We start from the raw sequence: 21,393 nt of genomic DNA, 5'->3' as shown, positions 1-21,393 counted from the left end.
ACAGACCATCTTAGTGGGCTGCCAGGGGACCAAGCCTTCCCGGAGTCTCACCTGAACGCCTTCTCCAGTGAGTGCAGAGCAGGACTGGATTTGCCAGACTCGGTCTCGGATGGTGTGCAGATTCAGGCCTTCTGCAATCTCAGAGGCAGGGGCGGCCGTGAGCAGATCCTGCTTGTTAGCAAAGATGAGCACTGGCACACAACTCAGCTTTTCTTCTTCCAGTAATTCAGCTAGTTCCTGCAGCATGTGCGGAAGGAGGGAAGGGAGGGAGGGAGGGAGGGAGGGAGGTAGGGAGGGAGGGAGGGAGGAAGAAAGGAAGGAAATCAATACTTAATTAAGCATGTACTTTTTTTTTTGTGGCCAGTCCTGGGCCTTGAACTCAGGGCCTGAGCACTGTCCCTGGCTTCTTTTTCCTCAAGGCTAGCACTCTGCCACTTGAGCCACAGCAACACTTCTGGCCATTTTCTGTATTCGTGGTGCTGGGGAATCGAACCTAGGGCTTCATGTATGGGAGGCAAGCACTCTTGCCACTAGGCCATATCCCCAGCCCCTTAAGCATGTACTTTTGATTTCAAAAACCCCAACAATTAAGCTACTCAACAAGAAACTTTCCAGAGCAGTGATCCTTGGGCTTGTGTCTGTGGAAGATTTCCTAGCAAATCCCTGGGCCCAGCCAAGGATGCTGACTTTGGAAAGTCTGAGCTAGTGCTCAGGAATCTTCACACTCAACAAACTCTCCAGGTGATCGGTTCTATGGGTGATACACAGATCATACTGTGAAGCATTGCTCAAGGAAGAATATAAGTAGTGGTTAGGGAAGGCTACTATCTACAAATAACATCCCCCCCTTCTTTTGTGTGTGTGTGTGTGTGTGTGCATGTGTGTGTCAGTACTGGAGCTTGAACTCAGGGCCCTGTACCCTCCCTTAGCTTTTTTGCTCAAGACTGGTACTGTACCACTTGAGCCACACCTCCACTTCCAGCATTTTGCTCATCAACTGGAGATAAGAATCTCTAAATTTGGGCTGGGGATATGGCCTAGTGGCAAGAGTGCCTGCCTCATATACATGAGGCCCTGGGTTCAATTCCCCAGCACCACATATACAGAAAATGGCCAGAAGTGGTGCTGTGGCTCAAGTGGCAGAGTGCTAGCCTTGAGCAAAAAGAAGCCAGGGACAGTGCTCAGGCCCAGAGTCCAAGCCCCAGGACTGACCAAAAAAAAAAAAGAATCTCTAAATTTGCCTGCTTCTGTTGGCTTTGAACCTTGATCCTCAGATCTCAGTCTCCTTAATAGCTACATTGCAAGTGTTGAACTATCAGCATCTTCCCTCTCTCCTTCGCTCCTCTCTTACTGTGTATGAGCCCAGGGCTTGGGCACTGTTCCTGAGTTTTTGTTTTATTTATTTATTTATTTTTGCCAGTCCTGGGGCTTGAACTCAGGGCCTGAGCCACTTCCAGCTTTTTTCTATATATGTGGTGCTGAAGAATCGAATCCAGGGCTTCATGTATATGAGGCAAGCACTTTACCACTAGGCCATATTCCCAGACCCTGTTCAAGGCTAATGTTGTACTACTTGAGGCAGCTCCACTTCTGAATTTTTTGGGAGGATTAACTGGCAATAAGAGTCCCATGGACTTTCCTGCCTGGTCTGGCTTTGAACCATGATCCTCGGATCTCAGCTTCTTGTAGCTAGGATTATAGGCGTAAGCCTCCAGCACTGGCCCTTTATTTCTTTTCTTTCTTTCAGTGCTGGAGATTGAACCTAGGGCTTTGCACATGCTGAACTTTCATAGTGTGTTTGTGTGTGTATAGAAAACTGATTATTTTATCAATCTCTTGTCTCTAAAACATTCATGCCCATGTATTAGTTTTCATCAAATTCTAATTATATTGATCCAACTAGCAAAGTCCCTGATTTTGTGGTTAAAGATTGAACTCTACACTGTGTGTTGGTTCTGTCTGCAGTGGGTACAAGAAGGTGTCTACTGACCTAAACGACAGACCCTACCTCTTTCCCACTAAGTCTCCATTTTAGCTTTTTTATTTTTATTATTTATTTATTTATTTATTTATTTTGGACAGTCCTGGGGCTTGGACTCAGGGCCTGAGCACTATCCCTGGCTTCTTTTTGCTCAAGGCTAGCACTCTGCCACTTGAGTCACAGCACCACTTCTGGCCATTTTCTATATATATGGTGCTGGGGAATTGAACCCAGGGCCTCATGTATACGGGGCAAGCATTCTTGCCACTAGGCCATATCCCCAGCCCCCATTTTAGCTTTTTTAAACACAAGAGCTTTCAGAGAGAACTGGTGGCGGATGACTACTCAAGCTCATGGGTGGCCCTGGTTTGTCCAAGTGATGATCCAGAAATCATCATGGTGCAGAAAGGAGCTAGGCTAGCTCCAGGAGTCTGGAAGGTTCTCAACCTACTATCCAACAAAAAGGAACCTAAACATGGAGGCTGCTGTCTTTGGAAGTCCACCTGGGGTAGTTCAAGGTAAAAAGTGGAGTGTGGCTCAAGTGGTAGAATGATAGCTAGCCTAGAGTGAAAAAAAAATAGCTCAGGGACAGTACTTAGGCCCTGAGTTTAAGCCCCAGGACGGACCAACCAACCAACCAACCAACCACCTCCTCCCAAAAAAGAAAAAAAAATGTTTAAAGGATTCTTAACTAATTGCTTTTTAAGAAGCTGGAATTTCTGCCTGTTAGAATTTCTGATAGTTTGAATTGTCAAGGTTCATCAACAAAAAACCCTCCTTCCCTCTTACACATTTACAAGGTAGATTACTGAGTACCAAGTTATTTGGGAAATATCTTAACAAAAGAATTATTTACCTGACCTGTCTCTTCAAATCTTTTTCTGTCTGCACTGTCAATTACATATATCTGTAAAGACAAAGAAGGTTACTTCAATAAGTAGTGAAGAAAAGAGATGGGCAACTCCAACCAAAGGGGTAGGTGAGCACCACAGCAGACTGCAGGTCAGCACAATGTGTAGAAATTGACTGGCAATTCTCCCCTCATCTATGGAAGCAAAAGAAATTAATCAATTAAATAATTGAGGCTATCCATCCAGAAAATAACCCCAGCAAAGCTCCAAAGTCTAGGAAGCCAGAAAAACTAAGTGGGTAAAAATAACTACATTTCCTAGGTACTTGGTATTTCACTAGTGATGCTTCCTAGTCAGAAGAGCGAGAAAATACAGAGGAGAAAAGGGAGGTAGAGAGAGAGAGAGAGAGAGAGAGAGGAGAAAGAGGAGAGAGAGAGTACACATATCAGGGCTTGAACTCCAAACCTCTTCTTTTCCCCATGGCTTGCAATTTACCACTTGGACTATACCTCTAGTCCAGCATTTTGCAGACTTTTCTTCCAGAGCTGGTTTCAATCTGAAATCCTCCAATTCTTGGCCTCCTGAGTAGCTAGGATTACAAGTATGAATCCCCCTCTCTCCTCTATTAGCCTTTCTTGAGCTCTTTAACACAGATTTCATTACTTCCCATTTGATACAAAAAGAAACATTAAGTGCAAAGGAATTAAGTAAATTGCCCAAAAGTGGGATGAGAACTTATGCACGTGGTGAAGCACATACCTGCACGCATGCTCTTCTTGATGTGGCTACCCTGCACACCAAGTCAGTATGATGGGAGAGACCAAGGGGCTAGGTGGGATGGCTTACTGATGCACTTGAAGTCTTATATTCCTTAAATATCATGCCTTTGGGAAGACCATTTGCAGCATTATTTATAAGCAGATTTCAGGTGTTGAGACATGGTCCTTCCTGTCCCTCCCTTCCTAGGTGGTTTGGAGGTCAAGATCAAGTACTAGAAAATGGCAGGTTATAGGCTTTGCCAGAACAAAGAAAAAACTTTTTTCTTTTTTTTTTTTTTTGCCAGTCCTGGGTTTGAACTCTGGGCCTGGGCTCTGTCCTTGAGCTTCTTTGGCTCAAAACTAGCACTCTACCACTTGAGCCACAGCACCACTTCCAGCCTTTTCTGTTTATGGGGTACTGAGGAATTGAACCCAGAGCTTCATGCATCCTAGGCAATTACTCTACCACCAAAGACAAATCTTGAGATTTATTGTATGTTAAAATTTTCTAAGCCAGATGCCAGTGGGTAATTCTTATAATCCTAGTTACTTAGGAGACTGAGATCTGAGGATCATGGTTCAAAGTCAGCCTGGGCAAGAAAGTCTGCCAGACTCCTATCTCCACTTAACCAGAAGTTAAGAAGTAGAAGTGGAGCTGTGTCTCAAGTGATAGAGTGCTAGCCTTGAGCAAAAAGAGGTCAGGGGCAGCACCCTGGCAATGAAAAAAAATTCCAGCCTTTTCTCCATGCCCGAGTTTGGTTATTGCACAAATATCATCCTATAACAAGAAAAACAAGGGCTGGGAATATGGCCTAGTGGCAAGAGTGCTTGACTCATACATGAAGCCCTGGGTTCAATTCCCCAGCACCACATATATAGAAAATGGCCACAAGTGGCGCTGTGGCTCAAGTGGCAGAGTGCTAGCCTTGAGCAAAAAGAAGCCAGGGGTAGTGCTCAGGCCCTGAGTCCAAGGCCCAGGACTAGAAAAAAAAAAAGGAAAACAAGGTGAGACGAAAAAGAAAACGAAAAACCACCTATAGTTGCACTTTAAACACATTAACTAATGTCCTATATAATGTTGTTGCTAATCCTCCTTCATATGGAAATTACAAAGCTGAGATGCTGTTTTATGGTCTTAATATGTAGCTCAGGCTGCTTTTGAACTCTATCCTCCTGCTTCAGCCTCCCAAGAGCTGGGATTTCAGGCATGCACATCCTGACTTAGCATTGTTATTAAACTAATGGTGTAATGGAAATATTCTGTTTTGGTGGTACAGGATTTGAAGTCAGGGTGTGGTGCCTGACAGACAGGCATGCTACTACTTGAGCCATGCTCACAGCCCTAACATCTTCTCTCTCCCTCTTTTTTGTGTGTGTTGTTCCTGGGGCTTGAACTCAGTGCCCGGATGCTGCCATCTCAGATTGTTTTTTGCTTAAGGTTAGTGCTCTACTACTCATTTCTGGCTTTTTAGTGGTTAAAGATAAAAGAGTCTCAAGGACTTTCCTGCCTGGGCTGGCATCAAACAGTAATCCTCAGATCTCAGTCTCCTGAGTAGTTAGGATTACAGGCACGAGCCAATGGTGCCCAGCTCTAACATTCTTTTTTAAAAGAGCATGTTCAATTAAAACCCAAACTGAAAAACAATTTTCAACTCTTCACATTATATGCCTTAAGTCCCCTAAACTGATAAACTTCAAGGCACACAGGCACTTCTGTGTAAAAGTCAAATCTGTAGTACCCTGAAAACACACTCACTTTAGAAAAAGAAATATTAAAATGCTTTGCTTAATGCTGTCATTTAGTCGCAGTGCTAACTATCATACCAGGAGCCGAGTTCATCCTTTTCTCTCAAGAATAATTTGTATTCCTACTTGGAGAATCACAGGAGGAAGAATAATTAATATAGTTGATTTCGGGCTTTCTTTGTGGCCCATATTATATTGTTGTTACTATTACTCTTAGTGTCAACAAATGCATCACGGGCTGTGAGCCCCACGGATATAATTTGATGTCTGATAAGTCACTATGCAGAACACAGAGATAGCTTTGTTCTTTTATTTGTTTGCTGTTTTGTCGTGCTGGGGATGGAAGCCAGGGTCTGGTGCGTGTTTGGCATTCACATATTAAAAGCAGCAGTCTTAGTATTAAAGACAGGGCAGGGTGAAGTGCAACGATAGAACAGACCTCAAGAGAGAAGATCTAATTAGAATTACTTGGGAGGGGCTGGGGATATGGCCTAGTGGCAAGAGTGCCTGCCTCATATACATGAGGCCCTGGGTTCAATTCCCCAGCACCACATATACAGAAAATGGCCAGAAGTGGCGCTGTGGCTCAAGTGGCAGAGTGCTAGCCTTGAGCAAAAAGAAGCCAGGGACAGTGCTCAGGCCCTGAGTCCAAGCCCCAGGACTGGCCAAAAAAAAAAAAGAATAGAATTACTTGGGAGTCTACAGTAGGTCAGGATATTTGTCAGTGAAGCAGCCCAGGATTCGTGAGGGAAGAAGACTGACACAGTGGCTCACACCTGTAATCCTAGTTCCTCAGGAGGCTGAGATCTGAGGATCACTATTTGAAGCCAGCCTGGGCAGGAAAGTTCATGAGACTCTAATTACAGCAAAACTTGGGAGAAAGAGGGCTGGGAATATGGCCTAGTGGCAAGAGTGCTTGCCTCGTATACATGTGGCCCTGGGTTCGATTCCTCAGTACCACATACGCAGACAAAAGCTGGAAGTGGTGTTGTGGCTCAAGTGGTAGAATGCTAGCCTTGAGCCAAAAAAAAAAAAAAAAAAAAAGCAGCAGCTTAGGGACAGTGTCTAGGCCCCAAGTTCAAGCCCCAGGACTGCCAAAAAAAGAAAAAAAAAAAGATATGTTGGGAGCAAAAAGGCTGAAGCTAGATGAGGGGAGAAAAGTGAAGGCCATTTGGTATGATGGAGAAACCAAAACAAGGAGTGTAGTGTTTTGACAGCGGAGAAGAGTCGTAAACCAGTTCAACACTAGCCAATCCAGAAGCTGAGGCCAGTAGGAAGAAAGCTTTCAATTTTTACTCTGAAGTTTTTGCTATTTATTCACTTGGATATGAAATTTCACAGAAAATATTTCTGCTACCAGATTCTAAAGGCTTTTCCCAAAGGACTCATGCAAGTTCTTCCCCTTAATTAGCATTTTTCTCACGTCACTTTCATAAAATTTGAAAATCACGGAGAGCACTTCCTTGGCAGCACATATGCTAAAATTAGAGTGGTGCGGAGGTCAGCGCGGCCCGGTGCGAGGACGCCGTGTGAGTTCGTGAAGTACTCCATATTTGAGAGAGAAGAAACATCTCTGCACCATAATGCCAAGATTAGGTCTATAAAACAACTGCTCTATTTATTTCTTAAGGGCCAAGTGAGCAATTCACAGGCACAAACTGGGCTGGCAAACCCACAAATGTGTCATGCACAGGGGTGTCTCCTCCCAGTCCCCTTGGCTTCTCCAGTCACACAGTGCCTAAGCTTAAAAGTGTGTGTGTGTGTATGTGTGTGTGTGTGTATTGTTATTCTTTTCAAACAATGCCATAGCTGTTGGTTCATCGAGTCATGAAAAAAATTTTAAACTTCACAAATACTCAAAACTTTTCTGGTCTTTAGCTAAAAAAGTATCACAGAAAGTTAAACACTCATTGTGCTTTTGTGTTGGATTGATTTTAGAATAATACAGACCTCCAGTATCAAGTCCTAAAACTCATTCTATGATAAGGTTATAATCCAGGGCACTTAGACTGATCTTTCAGGCAATGCTAATTCACATCCTTTTTTTTGGCAGTTGCTTTGAAATTCTCATTTGGTTGTAGAAGGAAGGCCTAGAAAAAGGGTTTTCTTGATCCAAGTTGAGACCACTGTGGCTCAAGCAGAGACCAAACCAGGGCCCTTTGTTTCTTCTGCGTCTGCTCCTCCCCCCTGCTGCCACCTTTTGGCTGCTTTATTGCTCCTCAATCTGTCCAGCAGAGGGTAAGCAGCAGTGCCTGGCTCTCCTCTGATGGCTTGAGAGAGAGCAGACACCGACGGGTCTAGATAACTGTGTTTTTAAATCACTAGCACTCTTTCTACTCTAGCAGCACCAAATGCTGTGAGCATTAGCATTATGATGGAATAAGACATAGTTATGTTAGTGCAGAGGGTTTGAGATCTATCTCCCTAACATATTCTGCTTTAAATATGGAAATGATAACAAAGTTACTATGCTTAAATTATCTTGCTTAAATATAAAAATGATCATGTCAATGGAGTTGAGTAGTAACATGAATCAATCTTTTAAAAAAAATCATGTTTTTCTTTTTTTCTTTTGGTAGCATTGGAGTTCAGTATATGCTAGGCAAGCTCTCTACATCCTAGGCATTTTAGCTATCTTGTTATAACTTCCTTACCTAAAGAGATCTAGAAAGCATACACACTGTCCCCTCCCTCTACCATACTTCAAGTTTTCTCAGTCAATTTCCCTCAGGTTAATAAAGCTGAAGTCAGATGTTTTTAGATCACGTCCCAGGAAACAACTCTGGTGCTTTCGGGAGTTGCCCTGACTCTTTCAAGCCACTAAAGAGCCATTTGGTGCTGTAAAGCAAGGCGAGGCAAACTTCTGCAAGGAGGCCATAGTAAATATTTTCTGCTTTGTGGCCCATACAATCTCATTCGCAGCTCCTGCACATGGCTGCTATAGTGAGAAAGCAACCTCAGGAAACCTGTAAACAGATGCATGTGGCTGTGTTCCAAGTGAACTTTACTTATGGATACTGAGACTTAGATTTCATATAATTCTTATCTTTTGCTTCTTTTCAATCACTTGAGAATATTAAAAAATAAAACCCACCACAGTGACTTGCAGGCTATATGAAAGCAAGAGGCAGGCTAGATCAATTTGTTCACCTCTGCTCTAAAGCAAGATTGTACTGTGGCACTCTAGAGAGAATTGAAAAGACTTAACCAGCCAATGAGATGTGTCAAGCCTCAGTCCTGCTCCTCCAGCAGCATGGAGTCCAGTGCAATAGGTCTTTTTCAACCAACAATGGAAGACCATTAAACACAGACAAACAAACAGAACCCATTAACCTGCTGCTCCAGGCTGCTGCAAACTGGCAGACAGGGCTAAGAGCTTCAAGGCTGAGACCCTAAACTTGGGGACTCAGCTGGTTTCCCCAAACTTGTTTGATCTCAAATGGCACTGGAAAATAATGAGAGGCTGACTCTTAACCCAATATATTACCTCTTACTAAGGTATAACATAGTTGAAGGAACCTTCTGTAGGGTTGCTGGAAACTGATTTTTGCGGATTGGCACATCAACTCCTGAGTACTCTCAGCTAATGAGAATGTGGGATCCAGGGTCCTCTTATACTGATCTTGCAGGGTACCATCAGGGTAGTTGCTTACGATTTAAAATTACCCTTGCCTGTCGACCAGAAAGTTTCTGAGACCTTATGGACAATCATGAATGTCCTTACATATTGCTCTTCTTTTGTATTCCTCTCAAAGAATTTTACTTCAGCAGATGAATAGTTAAGAAATTTCTTTCTTTCATACATCTGCTTTGTCCCAACTCTTGATTCAAAAAAGAAAAAAGAATCTATCTATAACCTAAAAAAAAATTAAGGGCTGGAGGTATGGTTCAAGTGGCAGATAACCTGCCTAGCAAACATGAGGCTCTGAGTTCAAACTCTCCCTGAAGCACTTGCTTTATGATCCAGGCTGGTCTTGAACTCTTACTCCTGCTTCAGCCTCTGTAATGTTGAAATTACAGACTGTAAGAGTACACTACCAGGCTGGAAATGTGGCTTAGTGGTAGAGTGCTTGCCTAGCATGCACGAAACCCTGGGTTCGATGCCTCTGTACCACATAAACAGAAAAAGCTAGAAGTGGCGCTGTGGCTCAAAAGAGAATGCTAGCCTTGAGCAAAAAGAAGGGATAGTGCTCAGGCCCTGAGTCCAAGCCCCAGGACTGACAAAAAAAAAAAAAAAAAAGACTATACTACCATTTTGGCCTCAGATTGACTTTTGTTTGTGTATGCAAGTACATGCAAGTCTTCATTTGTGTGCACACACACATATGCAGAGGAGACACGTTTGTGTATGTGTGCTGGTACTGGGGCTTGAACGCTAGAGAACGTGTGTTCTCTCTTGGCTTTTTTGCTCACAGCTGGTGCTCTGGCACTTGAGCCATACCTCCAGTTCTATTCTTTGTGGTTAACTGGAGATAAGAGTCTCTCAGATTTGTTTTCCCAAGCTAGCTTTGAATTTCAATCCTCAGTCTCCTGAGTAGCTAGCATTATAGGCATGAGCTACTGTACTTGGTTTGCTTTCCTTTTTTAAGAGAAATTTCATGACGTATGCATGTGAATAAAAGATATAGGATGCAAAGATACAAGATGGTTTCCACTGGTTATAAAGAATAGCTAGGCTGATGTTACTATAATTTATTACCTATAGTTGTAACTGAAGGAAATGCAAACTTTCATTTAGAGGTTAGTGAAAATGATATGCTTCTTTTTCTTTCTTTTGTGTGTGTTTGTGTATGTGTGAGAGAGAGAGTATGTGTAAGTTCTGGGGCTTAAACTCAGGGTCTGGGCACTATTCCTGAGCTCTTTTTGCTCAAGGATAGTACTCTACCACTTGAGATACAGCTCCCCTTCTGCCTTTTTGGTGGTTAATTGGAGATAAGAAACTCAAGGACCTTCTTGCCTGGGCTGGTTTTGAACTGTGATCTTCAGATTTCAGCCTCCTGAGTAGCTAGGATTATAGGCAGGTGAGCCACCAGCACCCAGCACTCCCCTCCTTTAAAAAAAAACAAACTAGTGCTGGGAATATGGCCTAGTGGTAAAGTGCTCACCTCGTATACATGAAGCCCTGGGTTCGATTCCTCAGCACCACATATACAGAAAAAGCTGGAAGTGGAGTTGTGGCTCAAGTGGCAGAGTGCTAGCTTTGAGCAAAACAAAGTCAGGGACAGTGCTCAGGCCCTGAGTTCAAGCCCCAGGATTGGCAAAAAACAAAGCAAAGCAAAACAAAACCAAAAAACAGCTACTCAAGCTCATAACAATCCCCTGGTCTAATCATGAGCATACATGGCCAACATAGAGTAGATGGCAAGATCACTAGAGGTAGAGAAATGGAGAAACTGAGGCTTGGACACTGGAGAAATCTTGTATGTAGATAGGAGCACTCCAAGAATTCTGAGACGGAGGTTCTAGTGACAGTGATGAGCTGATAGCTGCAATCTCTGCTTCTGCCTGAATGAAGGCCACCTAAGCAAGAGAATCCTCCAGCATGCACAGTCAGGAAGCTTCTTCCCTATTCTGACTTAAAATTCTGCCACTCTAAAGCACCCCATACAGTGGTTAGCTCAGTCATGATGTGAGAACGAGGATGGTTCTGGAAGCAACAACCACAGTGTCAACTGTTCTTTTCACTGAGAACAGGCCTTTTGAGTGTTCCTTAGCTACCATGGTGCTAGGACTCCTACCATCTTGGTTGCTGTCTTCTGGATGCACTTGATTTGTGGACTCACTTGGGGTAACAGAGTCAGTGCACAATCTTGTGGTTTTTCTTCTGCTAGCCAAATCACTAAGTAATTAATAAACACTTGCCTTGCCAAGGTAGGTGCGGGCACAGTGTTGTGTTACTGAGAGGTAGAAAATCATATGGAGAGATGCTTCTCCCCTAGTCAGCAGCCTGCTGCTAGGGCTGCTACCTTAGCCACGAATGTTACAGCAAACACATCATTGACCAGAGTGGATGTTAGGGCAACTAGAAACTAGCATTTCAGAAGGAGTACTTACAAGAATATCGGTATTTTCAAAATAGTTCCTCCAGTATGGTCTGATTTTCCTCTGTCCACCAATGTCCCACACATTCAGTTTAAAACCCTGTGATTGTACACTTTTGATATTGAAACCCTAAAACAGAAGCAAAGAAAAAAAGAAAAAGAAAACAGCAAGTTTTATTAATTCTGACCATGTTACATTTAATACACACATTGTGTGTTTGTCTGTGTGTATGTGTGTGTGTCTGTCTGTCTGTCTGTGTGCTGGGGATTAAACCCAGGTCTCCAGGATACTAAGTATACACTGGATCAATGAGCTACACCTCCTGACCCTAATAGCTATTTTCTAAAATTAGTTATAAATACTCTGTTAGATGCCATACTTTTTTCTCTCTCCAGATGTGATGACGTGATACAGTTAATACTGAAAATGGTTTAATGTGGTAAGGAAAAAAAACATTTATACATGCTTATTTCATTCAGGTTGTAGAGTCAGTATTAATGATGTTAGGGCTGGCATGATATTTTCTGCACTTAAAAAAAATATATATATATATTAGGGCTGGTAGAATAGCTCTGTGGTAAAGTGCCTAGCTAAATATATACAAGGCTCTGGGTACAATCATCTATCATGGCTAGAAAAAAAATTATACATAATTGCTAAGGGCAACTTGGTATGAGATTCCCTATGATCAACACAGACCACACACCCAGGATGAGTCCTCAAAAATGGTAAATTTAACAGGACATTACATATGATTAACAACAAACTAGAAGGTGAAACTCAAGAGGACAAAAAAAAGAACAAAGGCTAAGTTTAAAAAGAGGCAAAAGCCTACACGTCTGGAGGATTAGATTCTCCAAGTGTGGCTCAGAACAAATGTCCTCTTTCACATGGATTAGGGAGGAAAGAGGGAGCTGAACAAGGGCACTGGGAGCCCGAGCATCAGCTAGGTAGGCAGTGGTGAGAAGGGAAAGGAAGGGGAGGGAGGGGAGGGGAGGGGAAGGAAGGAAAGGGGAGGGGAGAGAACAGGAGGGAAGGCGCTGCTGGAAAAGTCTGCACTTTAAGATAGTTACTAAAGGTAGAACTTTTTTTTTCTCTTTTGTATTAGGGCTTAAACTCAGGGCCTGGGTACCATCTCTTAATGTTTTTGCTTAAAGGCTAGTGCCCAACTACTTGAGCCACAGCTCAACTGCTGGGTCTTTTGGTGGGTAACAGAATTTAAGAGTCTTATGGATGTTTCCTGCCTGAGCTCGCTTCCTTTGAACAATAATCCTCAGATCGCAGCCTCCTGAATAGCTAGGATTACAGGCGTGAGCTGCCAGCACTGGGCCTTCAAGGTAGAACTTTGAGGAAGGTAAGTAGAGCAACAACAAGCAGAAAGGCCAGCTGGGAGTTTGTCTAGAGAGAAGCAAATTAACAAGACCTTTGGGGTTCCAAGAGAAGGTACTTCATGAGCAAGCATAATAACTTAAAAAAAAAAAATCACCCTGCAAGAATGATAAAGTGACACCAGAAACTGAAAAGCCCAATCCATAGTTTGCTGCCAGGGAAGAGACATTTTATCCAGGACACCTGGCACTAAGAGGGTCTGGGGGCCTTGGTGAACACGCCCCTCCTCTGGGGCTTCCCCCACTGCTGGCAACACACCAAGACCCAGTACAGGGCAAGGGAACAGGAGCACCGCCACTCAGAAGTCACGAGAAGATGGCTGGCTCGAAAAATGCCCATGAGTAAATTACAAGTTTCAGAACTCAATAGGAAAGTGGCTTACACTTATTGTAAGAGATAGCTTCTTTGTGATTCATTTCCAGAATGACTTTCTGTGTATTAAAAAGTGGTCTGCAGGGGCTGGGAATATGGCCTAGTGGTAGAGTGCTCACCTCGTATACATGAAGCCCTAGGTTCGATTCCTTACCGCCACATAAATAGAAAAAGCCAGAAGTAGTGCTGTGGCTCAAGGGGTAGAGTGCTAGCCTTGAGCAAAAAGAAGCCAGGGACAGTGCTCAGGCTCTGAGTTCACGCCCTAGGACTGACCAAAAAAAAAAAAAAATGGTCTGCAAACAAAAAGGAGCCTATGGACAGTGCCTAGGCCCAGAGTTCAAGCCCTAGGAATGTCAAAAACAAACAAAAACCTTCTACTTAACAATAACTAAGGAAGCTTGTTGAAACAGTTTCAAGAAAAAGGAAAGAATGAGAGAGAGGATGTGTGGTGAGGTTGGTTGGGATACATTGTATGTATGTGTAGAAATGTCACAATGAAACCCACTGTTGTGACATTGATATTAAAACCAAAATATAATAAAAATTTGTAAAGAATACATGAAGCTTAGCTGGACCCTGGTGGCTCACACCTCTAATCCTAGCTACTCAGGCAGGAGGCTGAGATCTGAGGATCAAGGTTCAAAGCCAGCTTGGGCAGGAAAGTCCATGAGGCTCTTATCTCCAATTAACCACCAGAAAGCTGGAAGTGACACTGTGGCTCAAGTGGTATAGCCATTAGCTTTGAGCTGAAGAGCTCAGGGACAGCACCCAGGCACAGAGTTCAAGCCCAAGGAGCAAAAAAAAAAAAAAAGAATATATGAAGCTTGATATAGTATAATAACAAAGTCACCTATAATACACACAATAAAGCCTGAAAGTCAGCATTGGAACTCTGGGCTTATCAGTTTGTGAGACTCTCTCTCTCTCTTTTTTTTTTTTTTGCCAGTTCTGGGCCTTGGACTCAGGCCCTGAGCACTGTCCCTGGCTTCTTTTTGCTCAAGGCTAGCACTCTGCCACTTGAGCCACAGGGCCACTTCTGGCCATTTTCTATATATGTGGTGCTGGGGAATTGAACCCAGGGCTTCATGTATACGAGGCAAGCACTCTTGCCAGTATGCCATATTTCCAGCCCATTATCAGTTTGAATTAATTTCTGTTTGCAGTGTGAAAGTCCTCATTTTAGTGCTCTTGAGAAATATGGTCTACTGCTAATACTAAACACACACACACACACACACACACACACACACACACACACACACAAAACAAACAAACAAAAAAAAACTAGCCCTTCTTTTTTTGGCAGAAATCCTGACACACTAATATGTGTTTTTAGCCCTTCTAGGCTAGACTGTTGTAATTTGCTCCTCCTTAGGCTATACATTAAATTTGTTCAGAAGCTGTAAAATTGCTCATTTGGTAGCAGTTGAAATGACTTTTCTGCAAGGAGCTGTGAATCACTAAGACTCACAGGCCGTGAAGTACACACACCAGCACAGCCTTTCAAACCTGACACCAAGGTCTAATCACAGAACAATGACAGAAAATGCTAAGTAACTCTGCTTTTGCAAAATCCTCTGATGCTCAAACAAACATCCAAAAGTGATTAAGAGCTGGGGACTGGTGGTTTATGCCTACACTTCTAACTCTTTAGGAGGCTGTGGTTCAAAGCTAGTCTGGGCAATAAGTCTGTGAGAACTCCATCTCTAAGAGGACTAGCAAAGTGCCAGACTGTATGCTGGGTGCCCGTAACTTATTCTGTAATCCTAGTTACTCAGGAGGCTGAGATTTGATGATTGTGGTTCCACGCCAGCCTGGGCAGGAAAATCTGTGAACCTTGTATCTCCAATTCAACCAGCAAAGAGCCAGAAGTGAAGGTGTGGCTCAAGTAGTAGAGCTCCAGCCTTGAGTGAAAAAGCTAAGGGATAGTGCCCCCCAGGACCTGAGTTCAAGCCCCAGGACAGGCATATACAAAAAATGCATACAGGAATGGAGTTGTATGTAGTTCAGCAGAAGAGTCCTAGCCTAGCTTGTAGTCTGGTTTGGATCTCTAGCATTGCAAGGGAGAGAAGGATAGAGAATATAGGTAATCCCCTAGATCTTAGAGAACTGTTTTGACACACAAACACATGTATGAGTATGCATCTATATTTTAAATTCTGATGGTATATGACATAAAATGTACTATTATAAACATTTGGTTATTTTCTATCTATCTATCTGTCTATCTATCATGATCCTGAGGTTTGAACTCAAGGTCCCGGGACTAGCTTGGGGGCCTTGATCCTCCTATTTACATCTCCCACGTAGGTGAGATCACAGGCATGGAACGCTAAGCTCTGCTTGCTGGTTGAGATGTGTGTGTGTGTGTGTGTGTGTGTGTGTGTGTGTGTGTGTGACTAACTTTTTGCCCAGGCTGACCTAGAATTGTGATCTTCCAGATCTGTCTCCTGAGTAGTTGGGATTATAGGTATAAACCACCATTACTTGCCTTAACTGTTTTACAGTATAAAGTCTAGCAGACTTAAGTACATTCATGCTACGTGCATCTACCCTCAGAATTGTTTCCATCTTATAAAAGTGACTTTGTACCCATTAAACAAACCTCCCTATTCCTCCTTCCCAGACACTAACCATTCTACTTTCTTTCTCTAGGAACTTTTTTTTTTTTTTGCCAGTCCTGGGCCTTGGACTCAAGGCCTGAGCACTGTCCCTGGCTTCTTTTTGCTTAAGGCTAGCACTCTACCTCTTGAGCCACAGCTCCACTTGTGGCTTTTTTCTATATATGTGGTGCTGAGGAATTGAACCCAGGGCTTCATGTATGTGAGGCAAGCACTCTACCACTAGGCCATATTCCCAGCCCTGACTCTAGGAATTTGAATACTCTAAATATCTCATATGTATAGGTAGAATATCTTCATAATATATTAATAGCATATATCTGACACATATTACATATAGTCGAGAGATTCTATACATAGGTATTATATAAATCACATATTATATGTGATATACACACATATACATATAATATGTATATGCACATGTATATGTAAAATTACTTTTTGACTATATAGACTTTTTTAAGATATGAAACTTGGACACGGACAAAGCCCCATCCTACTCTTTCTCCACCATCCCTGTGGGACTCAGCTCCAGAGCCAGGGCCGTGCTTACCTGGGTAGGTGTGATGTGGCTGATGTCTTCAGATGCAAGCTGCTTTAGCAGCGTAGTCTTGCCCGCATTATCCAAGCCCAGGAGAAGGATTCGTACCTCCTGGTCCGGTGCACTTTTCAACTTGCGCAGAATGGAGAGTAAGCCCTTGAACAAGCATGAAGGAGACAGATTACTTGCGGGGCACTGGCTTTGGTATTCGTGGCCATCAGAATGACTTCTGCTCCTTGAAAGGAGTTCTTGGACATGGACAGCCTGTTATTACTTCCCACTCTAATGCCATTTGTTCCACTTGCTTCCTCCTTCCAAGTTTTAGCAGAAGTACTACAGCAAATGCAGCAACTTACTAAGTGGCATGACTTATTCCTGTTCCTATTAATCCAGCTTAGCAGTCACATAGAATCTTCTGGAAGTGTGAACCACTAACCCATCTGTGTTTCTAAAGCCCTACATACATACTTATACTACAATACTCATAATATATCAGACTAGGTAAGTGGTTGTCTCCTTTACTGGCTTTTGGATTTTTTCAGTGCTGGGGTTAGAATTTAGGGCTTTGTGCTTGCTAGGCAGTGCTTTATCACTGAGCCATGACCCTAGCCCTCTTATTTTCATTATTTTTTTGGGTCTTGCATTTATGCCCAGGCCGGTTTGGACTATGATCCTTTTGATTACATACCTCTCATGTAGCTGGGAGACAGGCATGCATCACCACCCTGGCTGGTTTGTTGAAATAAGGTTTTACTTTTTCTTCTGGGCAGGCCATAAACCAGTCTTCCCTATCTCCATTGCCCAAGTAGTTAGGATTACAGGAGTGAACCACTGCACCTAGCCTATTTTTCTCCTTTACTGCAGTCAAGTTTCTTGTGGGCAGGGTTTATATTAGATAAGACACTAAATAATAGTTGTTAAATTAAATGAAACTGCACACCCATGTCAATATAAAATTCTAAGGTACTCTCTCTAAAAAAAAACAAAACAAAACACAAAACCAACACCACAAGGGCTGGGAATATGGCCTAGTGGCAAGAGTGCTTGCCTCGTATACATGAGGCCCTGGGTTTGATTCCCCAGCACCACATATATAGAAAATGGCCAGAAGTGGCCCTGTGGCTCAAGTGGCAGAGTGCTAGCCTTGAGCAAAAAGAAGCCAGGGACAGTGCTCAGGCCCTGAGTCCAAGACCTAGGACTGGCAAAAAACAAACAAAAACACGAAAAGGCTGTATAAAATGGTAGCTGGGATTTCTGTTTAAGACTTTGTTTTGGTTCATATTTAAGTCCTCAAAATACTTTATTACCATCTATTTGCCACAAGAATAGGTATATAATATAGATCATACACCTATTTTTATATGATTATTACATTATTTATGTTTTTCAGATAAAAAGTTGAATAATAAAGAAGTTAGGGCATTATGAGCACATCATGATCATAATATCACCAGAGTTCTTTCTTTTTCTGAGCTATGAACCCAGGGCCTCATATATGCTAGGCAAATGCTCTACCACTAAGTACACCTCCAGTCCTACACCATTGCTGTATTTTAGTTAAGAACAGAACAATTGTATATGATCATTATTTGTTCTGTCTAATATCTGACAATCTTGTTCTAATGAGGCATGGTTACAACAGGGATCCCAGAGTTTAAAGGGTGTAAAACCCAATCTTCCATCCAGACTACAAATTCCTTTATGCTGTCTTTGAAGTACATAGAATAGTTATATTTGTTATCCACACTACACCAGGTGATAGTTCAAACCAGTTTGTTCACTAAGATCAAGTGATAACTTCTGTGAAATAATTTTTGACAATTAGGTCTTTGGAGAATGATACACAAATATGTACAATTACTAAAAACTCCTTTCGGTTTTATACTATTTGCCACTTCTTTTTTGGTTGTGGGGCTTGAACTCAGGACCTGGGTGCTGTCTGAGATTTTTTTTTCTACCACTTTGAGCCAAAGCTCCACTTCCAGTTTTTTGTTTTTGTTTTTGTTTTTTTGCTAGTCCCATGGGCCTTGGACTCAGGGCTGAGCACTGTCCCTGGCTTCTTTTTGCTCAAGGCTAGCACTCTGCCACTTGAGTCACAGCACCACTTCTGGCCATTTTCTGTATATGTGGTGCTGGGGAGTCAAACCCAGGGCTTCATGTATATGAGGCAAGCGCTCTTGCCACTAGGGTATATCCCCAGCCTCCAGTTTTCTGTTGGTTGATCAGAAATAAGAGTCTCATGGATGGAGCTGGGAATATGGCCTAGTGGCAAGAGTGCTTGACTCGTATACATGAAGCCATGGGTTCAATTCCCCAGCACCACATATATAGAAAATGGCCAGAAGTGGTGCTGTTGCTCAAGTGGCAAAAAGAAGCCAGGGACAGTGCTCAGGCCCTGAGTCTAAGGCCCAGGCTTTGAATTGGGATCCTCAGATCTCAACCTCCTGGGTAGTTAGTATTATAGGTGTGAGCCACCAGTACCCAGATCCCACTTTTTTTGTTGTTGGTGGTGGTGTTGGTACTGGGACTGGAACTCAGGGCCTTGTGCTCTCACTTGGCTTTTTTTGCTCAAGGCTGGCACTCTACCACTTGAGCCATATCACCTCTTCTGGTATTTGTCTGGTTAACTGGAGATTAAGAGTCTCATTAGCTTTTCTGCCCAGCTGGGCTTTGAATGGCAACCCTTAGATCTCTGCCTCCTCTTAGCTTACAGGAGTGAGCCACGAGAGCTTGGCTATTTACAGTTTCTAGAATCGTATTTGCACTGACTTGCTAAGGACCGCATTAACTTCTGTGCCTTACTTTTCCCCAACAACAGATGGAAGATTTAGCCTAAGACAGACAAATTTGTGCCAAAAGAGAATGAATGGGTTCAAAACAAATGAGAGAACAAAAGATAGGTACAATTTTTTTTTTTTTTTGGTCTGGGCTTGGCACTGTCCCTGAGCTTTTCAGCTCAAAGCTAATGCTCTACCACTTGAGCCACAGAACCACTTTTGGCTTTCTGGTGGCTAATTGGAGATAAGAATCTCATGGACGTTCCTGCCTGGTCTGGCTTTGAACCTTGATCCTCAGATCTCAGCCTCCTGAGTAGCTAGGATTACAGGCGTGAACCACTGGTGCCCAGCTAAAATATATATTTTTTTAAGGCAAGACATGTTTTTTGCTTAAAAAACAAAATCCTACCTGGGCTGGGAATGTGGCTTAGTGGTAGAGGGCCCAGGTCCTGAGTTCAAGCTCCAGGACTGGCAAAAAAAAAAAAAAAAAAAATATATATATATATATATTATCTAGCCTTGAGTACTTTGATGTCATTCTCTTTTCAAATTGTATTAAGATGTTTCTTTCATTATTATTAGCTACATTACCATCACTCATTTCTAATATCACCTTTAGAAGAGTTAAAATTAGAATTCTGAGTTCCTTGAGGACTGGTGATATAAAAAACGCTGAGAACAGAGAAAATAGTGTTATGCATCCTTACATCCTGATTGGCTGTGAAAAGAAAGGGTCTCATTATCTCTTATGAGAAATTCTAAAACAATTGGAATCCAGCAAATGAATACATTAGAGGTAATTTCCCAGGCATTATTGATTAGTGTAGAAATTGTTGGCGGTCAGACGGGTGCCAGTGGCTTGTGCCTATATAATCCTAGCTACTCAAGAGGCTGAGATCTGAGGATCACTGTTTGAAGCCAGCCTAGGCAGAAAAGTCGGTGAGATTCTTGGTTGCTTTTTCACTCACTAACACTCGAGTCACACCTCCAGGCTGGCACATTCTGCTGATTAAATGGAAATAAAAGTCTCTCATATTTGTCTGCCTGGGCTGGCTTTGAAACATGATTTTCTGATTGTAGCCCTTGTAGGCTGAGATTTTTTTCTTTCTTTCTTTTTTTTTTTTGCACAGTCATAATATTTAAAAATGAGTAAGGGCTGGGGCTGGGAATATGGCCTAGTGGCAAGAGTGCTTAACTTGTATACAGGAAACCCTGGGTTTGACTCCTCAGCACCACTTATATAGGAAATGGCCAGAAGTGGTGCTGTGGCTGAAGTGGCAGAGTGCTAGCCTTGAGCAAAAAAAAAAAAAAGAAGCCAAGGACAGTGCTCAGGCCCTGAGTTCAAGGCCCAGGATGGAAAAACAAACAAACAAACAAAAAAACTAGTAAGGGCTGGGAATAGTTTAGTGGTAGAGTGCTTGCCTAGCATGCTTGAAGCCCTGGGTTTCAATTCCTCAGTACCACATACACAGAAAAAGCCAGAAATGGCACTGTGGTTCAACTGGTAGAGTGCTAGCCTTGAGCAAAATTTAAAAAAAAATATAAAAATGAGTAAAAGAGAAAAAAACTAATTTAAATTTTTGGGGTGGTGCTTTGTACTTGCTAGGCAGACATTCTCCCACAAAGGCAGGCCAGAAACCCTCTAGTCACCTTAAAGAAGGAACGCAAATCACAGATGAGAAAGAAAAAAGAATTATCTATGCATAACTTTTACTAACCTCATGATATAGTTTATGATAGTCATACATTTCTTTGAGTATTCTTCCCTTTTAGCAAGTGAGAGCACCAGATGTCACCTTATGTGAAATTACACAGATATGGAGAATTCAGCTGACAGTCCCTTCTAGCAAAATAGGCAATGATTTCTCAAACATGATCTTGGGAAGACAGTTGTGTACAAAGGCAATACAGTATCATATTAACTCAACCGGTGAGGACAGTGGATCACAGGATTACCCTAGTTTGCTAAATAGGGAAGAGGATATTTATAGGTATTTATAGATGTTTGCCTGGAAGGTACAAAGTAAGCTGACTTAGGGGGCCGCATGGAAGAAAGCAGAATAAGTCTATTCTATGCTTCTATCTGTATGTACCATACATTCAAGTATCACATGAAGTCAATATATGAAAGGAGCTAGTCAAGAGAAGTTAAGTTTATGATGGGGCTGAGTTTTACAGTATAAATACAATGAAGTCAATATATGAAGTATATTTTTTGTCCTCTCATTAACACCCATAATGTTCTCTGAGCAAACAGTAAGCAAAACAGACTTGATCTCCACACAAGCTTTATACTCCTATGAAATTTGTGC

At 42.5% G+C, this 21,393-nt stretch overlaps 1 protein-coding gene across 1 annotated transcript in view; it reads right to left on the bottom strand.

Moving 5' to 3' along the window:
- Arl3 (ADP ribosylation factor like GTPase 3) overlaps positions 1 to 21,393 on the bottom strand; it is a 37,549-nt gene that overhangs the window by 10,897 nt on the left and 5,259 nt on the right. Inside the window, exons 2-5 of the mRNA XM_048338354.1 lie at positions 16,317 to 16,460; positions 11,391 to 11,507; positions 2,838 to 2,888; positions 52 to 237 (exon numbers count right to left, since the gene is read on the bottom strand). Of these exons, the coding sequence (XP_048194311.1) occupies positions 52 to 237; positions 2,838 to 2,888; positions 11,391 to 11,507; positions 16,317 to 16,460 (498 nt within the window). The remainder of the gene's footprint in view (positions 1 to 51; positions 238 to 2,837; positions 2,889 to 11,390; positions 11,508 to 16,316; positions 16,461 to 21,393) is intronic.

Source organism: Perognathus longimembris, chromosome 2, assembly GCF_023159225.1.
Source record: "Perognathus longimembris pacificus isolate PPM17 chromosome 2, ASM2315922v1, whole genome shotgun sequence".
NCBI lineage: Eukaryota > Metazoa > Chordata > Mammalia > Rodentia > Heteromyidae > Perognathus > Perognathus longimembris.
The sequence above is the reverse complement of the archived record's forward strand: the minus strand, read 5'-3'. Positions and strand labels throughout refer to the sequence as shown.